Here is a 13,182-nt window from a genome sequence, read left to right on the forward strand (position 1 = left end):
ACACACACACAAAGACCCCAAAAACACACAAAGACCCCAAAAACCACACACACAAAGATCCCCAAAAAACATACACAAAAAAGTAAACAAACAAAAAAAAATCAAATAAAAAAACCGAAACATTTTTGCATTGAATAGTTGTCAAAGTTTGCCATGGAGGTGGAAGGCAGGAACTTTAGCACAGGTTTCTTTCTGAGAAAAACTAAACATAGATATTTTTCATCAAGCCAGCATTCAGCTGAAAGCTGCCCCACTGGAAATGTGCTTTATCAGCCCCTCTACATTAAGAATTCCTTGTAATCCACCTGGAAGTTAACACCTAACTAAGGACAGTGCCAAGAGGGACTCAGACCTGCAGCATGCAGGCAATGAATACTTGGAAGTCTTATCTTTGAGGAATCCATTGCAATTTAAAAAATTCAGTGGAACCTTGGAAAAATCCAGTTTCATCTACTTAAAATTTGTGAATTTGTCACTGAAGGGCACACATTAAACATTACCTGGTCTGCTCTGAACAACAAACCAGTGTTGTACTTCTGTTCTGAAGAGGGGGCTGTTGTATGCAGCACACTGGAGAAGAGACACTGTCATATCCCCAAGTTTGCTCACTCTGCACTGAGCCAGTGAGCCATTCCAGCACTGGGAATTCTGCTCAGTGCCATGTTCCCAAGTACAGCCCAAGAGCTTTCAGCTCCTCCCTCAAAGGAGCTCCATATCTAAGGACTGGTGGAACATTCCTTGCCCAAGTGAAAGGCAAATATGCAGACTAACCCTTAGTCAACAAATCTCCCATCAGATATGTTCTCTTCCTATCGAGCTCCCTGTTCTCTCACGTGGTTATTGTCCAACATTCAAGCTCCCCTGGAAACAACTTTGTTTCCAAGGGTAAACAGAAGATCTGTTAATAATTGAGTAACTTGGCTTTATACTTACTCTGCATTTTGATAAACTTCGACTGAGATATTAAGTCCTTCCAATTCCTCCTTTAGGATCTGCAGGTCTGAGTTGACAAAGCTCAGTTCCAGCAGCACCTGCTCTCGCACTTTGTTGTTGGTGGTTGCTCTGCAGAAAGAGACACATCATTTTTTTAGTGCTGGGGAAAAGGTTTCCCCACAAGCTTGGCTGACCCCTTGTCAGCATTCTCAACATTTCTAAGATTTTTTTTTTATCCCCTTTACGAGATGATACAAGACCTCAGTTTCAGATTTTATTTTCTGTCGAGAAAGTGCCTGGGATAGTTTCCAGATAACTGCACATGCCACAGAAGGTTTGCTAAATGCTAATTTTTTGGGGGTTTGATTAAGGGTCAGGCTTCTTTTCAGATACATTAATCAACAAAACTAAAGCATTAAACAGAATCACTATCCTATTTTCAGATTATGTGATATTTTTTTTCTGAAAGAAGACAGGAGGGTGGAGGTAGGAGGGGTCAGGAGACATTTTTTTCAAAAGATACTTCCCCACTTTATAAATTGAATCAAGATCTGTTGAGACTTCTGATCTTAAGAATAAAAGAACAGTTACTACAGAAAGATCTACTGGTAGAAAAATATTTCTTTTTAATACAAGACAACTTTCTCTATAATTTCATTTTGTTCCATGTAAATGATGTTTTGTTTCTTGTTTCCTTTGCCATTTATGCATTTAAATCCCAACATTTTGAACTGCTGGCATGGTGGATGGCAGTATCTAGCCCCCCCCAGCTTTTCTGTGTATTCATATCACAATTTCTAACCTGATTCTCCATATAGAGAATTTATGAGAACACTGCTCTTTCCAAGAGACTTAAACCATCTGTATCCATAACCACAGATATGAGTTTAAGATAAAAGGTCTTGATCTGTACCCACAGATACAGATATTAGACTCTTTGAGTCCAAATCCTAGACAATAATAAAATTTATTTTAAATTTGCAGCATTTTGCATTTATCTTTATTTTAAGACAAAATTCACCTTCATAAATATTTAGGAACAACTATGCCATAAATCTAGGCTGTACTTGGAACAGTCCTCCAGTTTTATGGCCCCCTGTGTGAAGAACTAGTTATTCCAAGGCCAAAATTCTAAGTTTGCACTTCTTATTATAAATTAGTTATCTGTAAATTTTCTATGTTGTACTTTAATGAATAACTTGTTATTCTTTCAAAGAACTAGCAAGTTTTAATAGTCCAACAGATGTAAATTCACTTTAGATTTCTAAAAACTTAAGGAATAAATCTGATCCTCTTTCCTTAAGTAGGCTTAGTTCCCACTCTTGTGAACAGCGACTTCAGTATTTCAGCAGTTAATATTGGCATCAGAAGCTGAACTTTAGGACAGCTTTAAGTTGAATGTTCCCAGTGTCACTTTGGACACTGCTCATCTCCTCAGCCCTTACAAAACACTCCTCTCCTGAGCTGACAAGCAAAACCACGAGCTGAGTGAACAGTGCTCAGTTTCAAATAATAATTTTGCTAAACAAACAAAAGGTAGCAAAAGACTCTAAGTCTTACTCCTGAATCAACTACCAGAAAAACAAAACAAAATTAAGTCAGTCAGAGGCTAAAACTACCTAAATTTTCAACCTGTCCCCTCTCGTGCAAGAGTGGAGATAAAGGGAGGTGACAAGCAAAGGGCAACTTATCAATTACAGCAGGTTTAAGAAAACTGAATTTATCCAAGCATTTTCACTTCTTTAAGTATACTTCCTAGATTTGGTTCTTGAAGAACCATTGTTGCTCCAGTTGCAGAGAAACAGACTCTACAGGAGACTATTGCAGATGAGAATTGAGAAAATTTCCAGTTCTTCTGTGCCCCAGGGGGATGGATTGGCTGTTGGAAAGCTACAGCACTGTTTGCTAAGCAATTAATCAAGGGCTGTAACAGCCTTAAGACAGGACCAACACAAGGCTATTCCTGTGGGGACACCCAAACAAGGAACCATGTCCTTAAAAAAAAAATTTGTGGACAAAATACAATAGATGAAGAGCAGAAGCTCTTCGGGTTACCTCCAATTTCAGGAGATTTTGGTGGCAAGTGTAACCCCAAAGTACATCTGTGCTACCCTGCTACTCCTGTGCCATCACTACATGGAATAAAGGAGGCAACTGATGGTCCTTTCCACTGTGGGGCACAGAGCTAAAGGATCTTGGAGAAAGCAACTGCACAGGGGCACTTGGCTTTGATTTGAGGGGTAAAAGGACTCATTCCAACATTCACCACCTGCGACTCCCAGAACGCTTCCATCAACGCTGCCTCCGAACAATCCTAAACATCCCCTGCTCAGATGATGTGACCAATCCATCTGTTCTAGAACAGGCAGCAGCCACAAGCATTGAGGCCATGTTGCTGAGAACACAGCTGTGCTGGGCAGGGCACGTCTCCAGGATGAAGGACCAACCACCCCCTCCCTAAGATCCTGCTCTGTGGTGAACTTGCCACTGACTGCTGCAAGAGAGGAGCCCCAAAGAGGAGATACAAGGACCCCCTGAAACAACATCTCAGCCTTGGCCAGATTGATCACCATAACTGGTCTACTCTGGCCTCCAATGGGGAGGTCTGCAGACACACCATCTCTAACGCTGCTGTCTCCTTTGAGAACGCAGCAGGATCACCCTGGAGGAGAAAAGACAACACAGAAAGAATCGTGTCTTGCAGAATTTCCCACCTAAGGAGTCTTTCTGCTGTGCCTTTTGCAACCAGACGTGTCTATCTCGTATTGGCCTTTTCAGCCACCAGTGTGCTTGTACAAATATGGATAGAGCCCTTCCCAGATCTTCCTTTGCGAAGCCTGGCTATGACAACATTCATGACAACATTCAGGAGGTTCCCTGGCCATCATCACCAGCAATAAAGCTGAACAAAGAGAGCCACCCAAGACAGTGTAACATTGAGCTGTTTACTACAACAAAGCAGCTTACTACAACAAAGCAGCTCTGAAAGAGAACTTGAGAGCAGGTAAAGACTCCTTAGAGCTTCAGCTTGAAAAAACTTCAGGGCAATTCACAAAGCATCCAGCAGCGATTGATGCAGACCGGGAAAAAGAAACTGCTAAGAGACCTTTACAAAATTAAAAGAAAATTTTTTTAAAAAGCGTATCTCGGAAGAGAATTAGCAAGCCATGCCATTTACCTTAACAGATTTTCAGCACCAGCTCTCATTCTGACTGCTCTTAAGATCTGCTGGTTCAGGACAGCTCTTTGATTTTGCAGTTTGCTTCGTCCAGTCTCGGCAAGAGGATTGCATCCCTGGAATTAAGAAAACAAGGTTTTTTGTTGCTGTTGGAAGACGCTTCAGAGGAAGTAACAATGAATTTAAAGGAACATTAGTGGCATGGGCTCTGTTTGAATATAAATTAACTACAATTACATCAATGACAGTGTTTCTTCTCAGACTTGGTCATTAGAAATAAAAGAGACAGCACGACCACAGTATTTAACGTTTAAATCCAGACAGAAAATATTTGTTTTAAAGCTTAAATACAGGTGTGAGACAGTCTGTTCTCCCCTAAAAAGATTTTCAAGGTATTTTGCAAATACAACCCAATTTGACAGAATATTATTAAGCATCCTACAGATGCTCAAAAAAAGCAGTACCTGACAAGGTAGGAACTCCCATCAAAACTTCTGCTTAACCCTTGCAAAAGATCCGAGTTCCATCCTGGGATATATGCAGGCTTGAAACACAGCTCTGTCAAAATCAGGCTTTGGTGGCACCAATGCTCACAGTTTTAAGAACCTTTCAAAGGATCTCTGCCCTTTCCTTCTGGTGCTCAGACCTTCGGTACAACTCCTACCCCTCCTTCCATCTGAAACTTATGAAAATAGAGCTTGACAGGGTGAGATGATGATTTTACCTTCAGACATTCATGAAATTAAGCCCTTAAGAAGTGTGAAATCCAGAATTCCCAAGAATGCTCTGGTATATGTGCACACCTCACACAAGAACAAGACTCAAACTACTGAAACCTGTGTTTGAGCAGGACTGAACCATTGTATTCTGGTGAGCACTGATAAGCTAAAACTATTACAGATGAATAGGACTGCATGGTTGCCCTTTTTTTTAAGGGAAACACAAATTTAACACCTTTTTAAACAGGCAAGAAGTTTCCCTTCCACACTTTTATTCTTTGCCCCCGCCGCAGCTCTTAAAAAAGAGGCAGCCAGCACATCCCTGCAGCCTTAACTACTAATTCTGAAGCAATTATTTGCTTTTTATTGGTTTTATAACCACTCAGCTTTTAAGCCTTACCCTTAAATAACGAATGTGGCCTCACCCGATGTCATTACAAAGCTTATCAGTCCTATTGATTGTGTCTTACGCAAGAAGGAGGCTCAGATCTCTCAACACAAGTCTTCTCAACTACTCCAGCCACTAAATTATGCACTATTTTGAACATCTCCCTCATAGTTTTGACTAGAAAAACTTAATTTTGATATAAGAGTATTTAAAAGTCTCTCGACGAGCTCTAACTATGAGTGGCCAAGCGTTGATATATGAGCACAGCAAAAGCAAGCATTTAAATGGGACAAGAAATTCTGATCATCTGCTTGAAGTTCAGTTATTTGGGTTGTCAAGTGAAAGCAAACTGACCTGACAATAGAGAAATGAGCTGATCAAACCAGATTACACTAGTTGGACTGAGAAAGCACACAGCCCAATATTGTTAATTTTAAATCACTACTTTGAAAAGCCAGTAGTAAATAGGTAAAATGACAGGAAGCTTGTGCAAACATCTTCAAAAGCACCATTTGACAGACAACCTGAGAAAACCACACCACATTAAATTACTGACATTGCAGAAATGTTTCTGCACTGAAGTACCACTTGCAGCACAGCCCACCCCTGGGAGTGCAATGGATCCTCTCTTTGTTGAGAAACCACTCCCAGCGAGCACAACACAGGGCAGATGAACTTCTTACTGGTGGGGACACACACAGGGAGCAAACTCCTTCACCTCAGATTAAAAGCAGTCCTTTACCAAATACTTTGTGCTCCTTTACATGCCTTTATACACAGAGACATAAGCAAGGCACACTTTAGTGTACACATGGTTTTATAGACACAAGTTGCTTTCTGCTCTCAGTCTGTTCCTTTTTCTGGGATGCAGCCATTTTTCCTACTTTGCTTTTTCTTCACTTTGTGCTGTGTAATCTTTTCTGCTACTGGTATTCAAATCCTTATTTCCTTCCATTCCATCCATGCCATTTTTCATTTGAACCTCACCAATTATTTCCTCTTGCTCTTAGGATTCATTTTGAATACTCAATTCTCATCTCAGGCCCATCATCTCCATATTCCTGCACAGCTATTTTCTTCCACTTCTTTCTTGGCCATTCAGTCCAAGCATCCTTCTTAAACACATCCTTGCCTTGCCCTTTTTCTCATTTTTTCTGTAAAGCTGCAGCTTCCTTTTACAACTCCCTGCCCTTCCTGTGTGCCAAACATGTTTGATGACATCATTCAAATACTTTTTTGCAGCTCTGCTTCTGGGAAATTTTTTCAGGAAGATCAACTGCCTGACTCCCAAGCCCATGAAGCTTCTGGAATGGGCTGTTCATTTTAGTGAACCTTTGATCAAGCTCCAGCCCACAATTCAAACAAGCTCCTATTGAACAATGAGTGCAAAATGTCAATGATCCTAAACTCTGTGCAAAGAGAAAAAGAGTCAGAGAAGTTTCCCTGCATTTCAGGTTCAGGAATAATCTCTGTATGAAGCTTTAATGCAAGAACAGCCCTGGGCCCTAAGAGGACAAGCACTTCTCAGAAAATGTTGCTTTTTGCAGCTCCTACACAGGGGATGAGGACACTCAGCTAGTCTGTTCATTTGCAGGCTTAAATTCTTTATTGTAATCAGGCTGCCACAAAACTGATGGATACAGGACAGTGAAATAATAAATATCTGGAAAAAAACCCCAAAATCATGGGAAATACACAATCTGGAAAAGATATCCCCTTGTGTAAAGCACAAATTCTGTGTAACAAAACGTTATTTAGCAGCCAAGTTCAAGCAAGTGCCTAATTTTGTTTTCCTCCATGTAGAAGATCCCTTCTCCAGACAGCATTTCTATCTGGTTCACATTTAGACAATCCCAAGAATGTTAACATTCAGTTCATTACAATAAATGGAAGCCAAACTTCCCAGTGGTTTCCACACCTGCTGTTTCATTTCTTGTCAACAGGATACTAGATGCTTCATTTAATTACTGTTTATTGCTTTGCCAAGCCAAGCAAACCTGGACAGTAAACTGGATTTTACCCTGGCTTATACACTACCAGTAAAATTCTTAATTAAACAGCAACAAAAGAATGGTTATTACTAAGGAAGTTGTAAAAATAACCAAGAATGGAGTATAGTTTAAGCTTTCATTGCATGAAGGAGCCTTAAAATCCTGCAGTCTGAGGGGTTTAGCCAAGTTTGTGGTTTTCCAAGTTCCTAAACTCTAGGCCTTGAGAAATTACCTGCCACAGAGGGAAGACAGTATGGGTCTGTGAAAAGTATGGTTCCCCAATAAAGAAAGAGTTGTATTTAATTTGGAGGTCAGGAAGCTCCTTCTTCAAGAAAATGTCAGAAATCCAGTCGTGATGGACACAAAAATCAGGACTCTGACAAACAGTGAGTAACAGCAGTAAGTATTTGACATTAACATAAATATTATTTATGAAGTAGTGGTTTGAACTTCCAGGGTGAGTCACTGTCTGAAGGTGACACAGAGTTGAAACTGGGTGTGCTTCCTTACTTAAAAGAAAACATTCCTTTCCAGCCAGAGCAACCTGTGCTGCTTGTCAAGCCCAGCAGTGGATGCAAATGGCCCTGTCCTCCAGCTATTCAAACACTACCTACAGAACTTATGCACATAACTTCTGTGGCTGTAACAGAAATGGCAGCAAACAGCATGATTCACACCAGTGTTTCTAGGACTGATCCCAAGTCCTGCTAAATTGTTATTTCCTTACCTTCTTCAAGGATTATAATTAACGTTTCTTTTTGCATATTCCTACTACCACAATTTTAGAAATTTAGCTGTGTGCTATAAATCTTTCAGAAGCACAAGTTTTATTTGAGGGTTTTATTGTTGGGTTTGGTGGGTTTTCTGTGGGTTTGTTTTTTTTTATTTAAAGAAGGGGAGAAGATCTGGTCTTCCAGAGCCTAATCTACTTGTACCACGAACAAGTATTTTATAGTTCCAAGTGCCTGGCCCCAAAGATTAATATAAAGTTAAAGAACTAATTATTGTATTAAATTCCAAAGATGTATTTCCCATACAACGCTCCATCTTGTCACACCACTCACAAAGCGAAATTAAAATTAATATTTCATCAGAGACATCTGTCTTGGCTAACCCAGTTTCAGGTGATTCTTCGTTTCACATGAAGGCCCTACTTTCTGGTTTAGGTTTCATGAATTCGTATATAATGAGTGGATCTGGGATGACAAGTGTATGAATCACTGCAATATTGTTTCTATCCTGCCAGACAAGCGGAAAGAGAACAAACAGGCAAATAAATATTCCCGTGTCAATGCTAATGGTGATGGTTGCCTGGCTACTAATGACTTAAAGAGAACCCCAGGAGCTAAACCACAGTAGAAGGACAGGTGCAGCAGGTTGGTAAACTGATACATTAACCACAAGTGGGGGGAAGCCCTGCAGAAATAACCCCAAAAGTTAAGGCAGAGAGTTAATGAGGGAAGTGCTGATTCACAAGCTGCTTCCCATACCTATCATCTTCAGCCCTGTGCTTCACTCGTGGAGCTGCTCAACTGCTGATTTCAGCTTCTCCCCTGGCATGGGGGACTCATACACAGTCTGTCTTTCTGAATCATCACCTTGGGCTACACGGGAAATATCTAGGCTCACAGATGGAACCAAACTTTAAGGGAAGAGAAAAGAAAACAGCATCTCCCTTTGACTGATCAGTGTAAAGCTTCATTAAGCCAGCTGTCCTACTGCTCTGCCTCCACGTAGCACAGTGCACTGCTGTCCAAAACCACCAAACTGAGCCAGAATGCTTCGTGTTGAGCCAGCAGATGCTGCAGAAAAGGTAACCTTGGAAAGCGAGCTGTGGCTTCTTGTTAGCATTTATTGCAACTTCCTGACTGATGAGGGAAACTGGAGAATTTATGGTCAGTGTAGGGCATTACAAAGCAGTAAGCCAAGGTGGGAAAATATCGCAGAAAGAATCTTGTTAGACGTCTCTCCTTGCTGCTACCCACCCAAAAAACCAACCAAGCAAGCAAGAAACCAGGCAGGCACAGCCCTACTGACAGGTCATCACTGATATTTATACTATGTTATAAATATCACGAGTTCTGGACGTTGATGTGTTTCAGGGATATTTACTTTGTGAAAACTTCCTGGTCAAGTGGAGTGGTTGCTGTAATGGAAAAGGAGGAAAAACAGAAGGGGAGAACAGCTTGGAGAAGCAAGCTGTTTCTCTCACAGGAATTCAAAGGTAACTAAAGGAACTAAAAGGTAACTAGGAAGAGGTCTGAGAGGCCAAACAATCCACAGACCCATGGCAGGCTTAAACAATAACTTCCCCTTAGGTGGGAGAAGCATCTGGCATAAACAAAGCAGCAACAAGGACAGATCTGCTTTAATCACTGCTGGTCTGTTGAAAAATCCTTCCCATCTAAATGCCTTGCTCTACTTTTAAAACAGATGGTTCTTTGCTCTTCTCATTAGTTTTGTCATTATTTTCATAGAGAAAAAAGACTGGGGGCAGAACTTGGATGAATGTGCAGGACATGCATGGCTGATCCTGCCAGTAACAGTGAAAGAATGTGGAACTGCACACAGAGGAGGTCAAGGTACGAGGCTGATGGTCCCAGAGCACAGGTACAGTTTGCCCTGGCAATGTACACTGAATTAAGCTACCCACATGGATGGCCAAGATAAACTCAACAGAAGCAGAACCAATTTCCTGGTACATTATCTTCACTGAAACTAAAACGTTCCAGGCAGAAGCTTCTTCCACTTTGCCATATTCTCTTCAGGATACCAGCAAGGATATTTTTGGGTGTTGCCTGCTTTGCTTCTAAAAGTAAAATGCTTCTCCCAAGTTTGGTTGCAGCTGATCAAATGGTTTAAGAGGGTTATTTTGGGGGGGAGATGTAAGGGGAAGGGAGTGGGGGCAACAGTGACAGAGTTATATGTACCCTGTGTGGTTCCACAGGTAATCTCCTTAAAATTAGACAATTTAAAACAAACAAACAAACAAACACCAAAACCCATACATGCATCTGAGACAGCTCAAAACATCTTATAAGTCTAAGGAAAATTTAGTTTTGCCTATATAAATTTCAGGCCTTTGCCATGGAGATAATGGAAAGAGGTGGGGCAAGAGGAAGAGGAAAAGGTTCCTCCAGAGCATCTGTGACATCACTGGAAGGGAATGGGAAGGGCAAGTCTGAGAAAGGCTGCAAGTGGACTGCAGTAGCTGCTACCCATCATATCTCAGACTCACCTGGCAGAGTGCCTTTCTAGTGACAAGAGAAGTCAAAGCAGGAAACAGGACCATGCATCTGTTTCCCCATTTTTGGCCCTTTACATAGAGCCAGTCATAGTTTCACAGGGCCCACTCCCTACATAAAAAAAAGGCACCAAACAAGAATTAAGTAAATAAGTTGGTTTACATACTGCATCTTGGGGATACTGAGCCTTGCCTTCTGGTATGCTGTATTTAAAACTTCAAAAAGCATAGCACACAAAAGGGCACTGTAGAGACTTTGAGCATACTTCCCATAGTAATCCATTCATCAAAAGAAAATGTCAGGAGTCTAAAACAAATGGACACTGTATGAACTGCTCCATTTTTCTCAATTATAAAATTTCATTGTGCATATTATTCTTAGAAAGCATGGAAGGCAGCCTCATTGTGTAAATATTGCTTGGAAGCCCTTTTGTGAGCAGGATTGATGCAAAGTGTTTTCACCTTGCTCCACAGCTCAGAGAATAAAAAGGCCAGTTAGGTATTTTGACCTAAAAATACAAGGACTAACCCTGGAAATTGATGTGATGCCGCGCCAACAAAAGCGGTAAAACAACCCTGAAATCCTTTCAGGAAAACAAAAAGCGGTGTGATTTAAAAAGGGAGGGGAAGGTGACAGACCCAGGGACACCCATTAACAGCTCCCTCACCAGTTTCAGTCACATGAAATCACCCAGCACACCATTCCCAGGGACACGGGAGGCCTGAGGATATTGTGTCCGAAGTGCCTCCTTGGGTTTGCAGCTTCCAGGAGTTCGATTGTTTCGGGTTGGGTTTTTTTTTGGTGTTTTGTGTGTTTTTCTTCCCCCCCCTCGTCACTTAGCACTATTGAGTCAGAAAGAAAGCTCTACTAACCTTTGAGACCATACAACTAATGTATAACAGGGAATGCTGATTTCTGCTTACTTTTAGGGACAGAAGGCTTTGAGCATCTAGCCTAATCTGAAGTTTGTAACTATATTAAAGACACTTATGAGCTGGTTGAACCCTCGAAAGACCTGAGGGAAGAATGTTTCACTGCAACACTGGTTCACTCAGATTTTATCAGGTTCCTATCCATTTTCTACTGCTTTAAGACATAAGCAACGAAAAGTGGGAAAGATGTTCATGACTAGGTATAAAATTGATTTTACAGTATTTTCACGGACAAGAAAAACTTCATTCCTGTCCAATGGGCTTTACACTGATCTAATGTTTCAATGACCTTAACTGTAACATGGAACAATTTAATTTAAAATAAACTCAGTCCTTTAGCAAGTCTGAGCATAGAAGATATACTCCTCTTAGGACCTGAGGCACAACTTGGCTACTAAGCTTCATCAGTACTAAGTCCTTATCAGTAAAAACAAACAGGTGGAAGACTCGATTTATCTAAGTTCATGAAGTCAACTTTTTTACTAACTTGCCTCAAGGCAGCATGAGTTTCCCACAGCGCAGAAAACACAACTATGAAAACTAAGTAATTACAACTTTGCCACACTTCATGATTTCCTGCTATGGACTACTAAGAAGTGACTTATTCACCAAGTATTATAGTGGGATTACACAAATGGAGAAGCCAGACAAATTTGGTCAAAGTCTTGTTTCAGTCTGTCTAGTTATTTACCAGGTGGTACCGATTCCTTGCAGCACGGCTGGCACGGATAAAACTTGGCTCTTTTCAGCCGCAAACAGTTCCTCTGCTAAAGGGCAATATTGTTGCTTAAGCTCCTGCAGGCTTATGAATTTGGTAAATACTTGGGTAAAAAAAAACCAGCCCGTAAAGACGCCAACGAAGCAAAGCATCTGTGCCTCCCTACCATGTAATCCAAGTGGTTGCTAATGTGCGTCGTGGGGATGTTTTTGTGCAGAAGTGAGCCTCAACAAACTGATGTATGCAGCTTTTTGTTTTCTTCCTTTCACAGAACGGACATTTCATGGTCTCGGGTCCAGAATCTACACAAAAACCCCCGTGTACGTACACCCCGACTTGAAACAAAAGTTACAGGAGCTGAGAACTTAAAAACAGCGAGGGGAAGCTGAATCAAAGCTCTCCGAAAGCGGCACTTACTGCCCTTTACCTCCGGTGAAGTTCACAGGAGCCCACAGGGCTGCGTTACAGGCGATACTTATCCGTAATTACTGTTGTGCAGAAAGAACTCGGGTGCTGGTTATGGCATAAGCCGCCCACTCAGTCTGAAGAGTAATTAGGGTAGATGTTCATTAAGAACTTCCTAACGAGCCTGTTAACTTACTCCAGTAAACTTTCTTACAGGTACGTAAAGGCAATTTACTCGAGAGCGAGCGAGGAGACGTAGTGAGGACTCGTAGGATCACAGAATCAACCGGGTTGGAAAAGACCTCCGAGATCATCAAGTCCAACCCTTGATCCAACCCCGCCGTGTTTACCAGACCGCAGCGGCACTCAGTGCCACATCCAGGCTCATCTTAAAAACCTCCAGGGACAGTGAATCCACCACCTCCCTGGGCAACCCATTCCAATGTCTGATGAGTCTCTCTGTAAAAATATTTCTTCCTAAAAGGAGAGAACAAGGAAGAGCGCAGAAAAAAATAAAACTAAAGGCGACAAAAAGAACGTCGACAAGGGGAATTTCACTCATTTTGTAAAGTTACGAGCGCTTGTGTTCTTCAGGGTGACGCCCAGCTCGGGAGCAGGGAAGGGCCGCCCGGGACCCCGAGGAGCGCCGCGACAGCTCCAGGCGCACCCCCGA

General features: G+C 41.6%; 1 protein-coding gene across 1 annotated transcript in view; it reads right to left on the reverse strand.

Annotated features, from left to right (window-relative positions):
- RHPN2 (rhophilin Rho GTPase binding protein 2) overlaps window positions 1-4,248 on the reverse strand; it is a 19,644-nt gene extending 15,396 nt beyond the window's left edge. The window contains exons 1-2 of the mRNA XM_029965591.1: window positions 4,112-4,248; window positions 934-1,062 (exon numbers count right to left, since the gene is read on the reverse strand). Of these exons, the coding sequence (XP_029821451.1) occupies window positions 934-1,062; window positions 4,112-4,140 (158 nt within the window). The 5' untranslated portion in view covers window positions 4,141-4,248. The remainder of the gene's footprint in view (window positions 1-933; window positions 1,063-4,111) is intronic.
- Window positions 4,249-13,182: the final 8,934 nt, after the last annotated feature.

Source organism: Manacus vitellinus, unplaced genomic scaffold, assembly GCF_001715985.3.
Source record: "Manacus vitellinus isolate BGI_N305 unplaced genomic scaffold, ASM171598v3 scaffold_10_pilon, whole genome shotgun sequence".
NCBI lineage: Eukaryota > Metazoa > Chordata > Aves > Passeriformes > Pipridae > Manacus > Manacus vitellinus.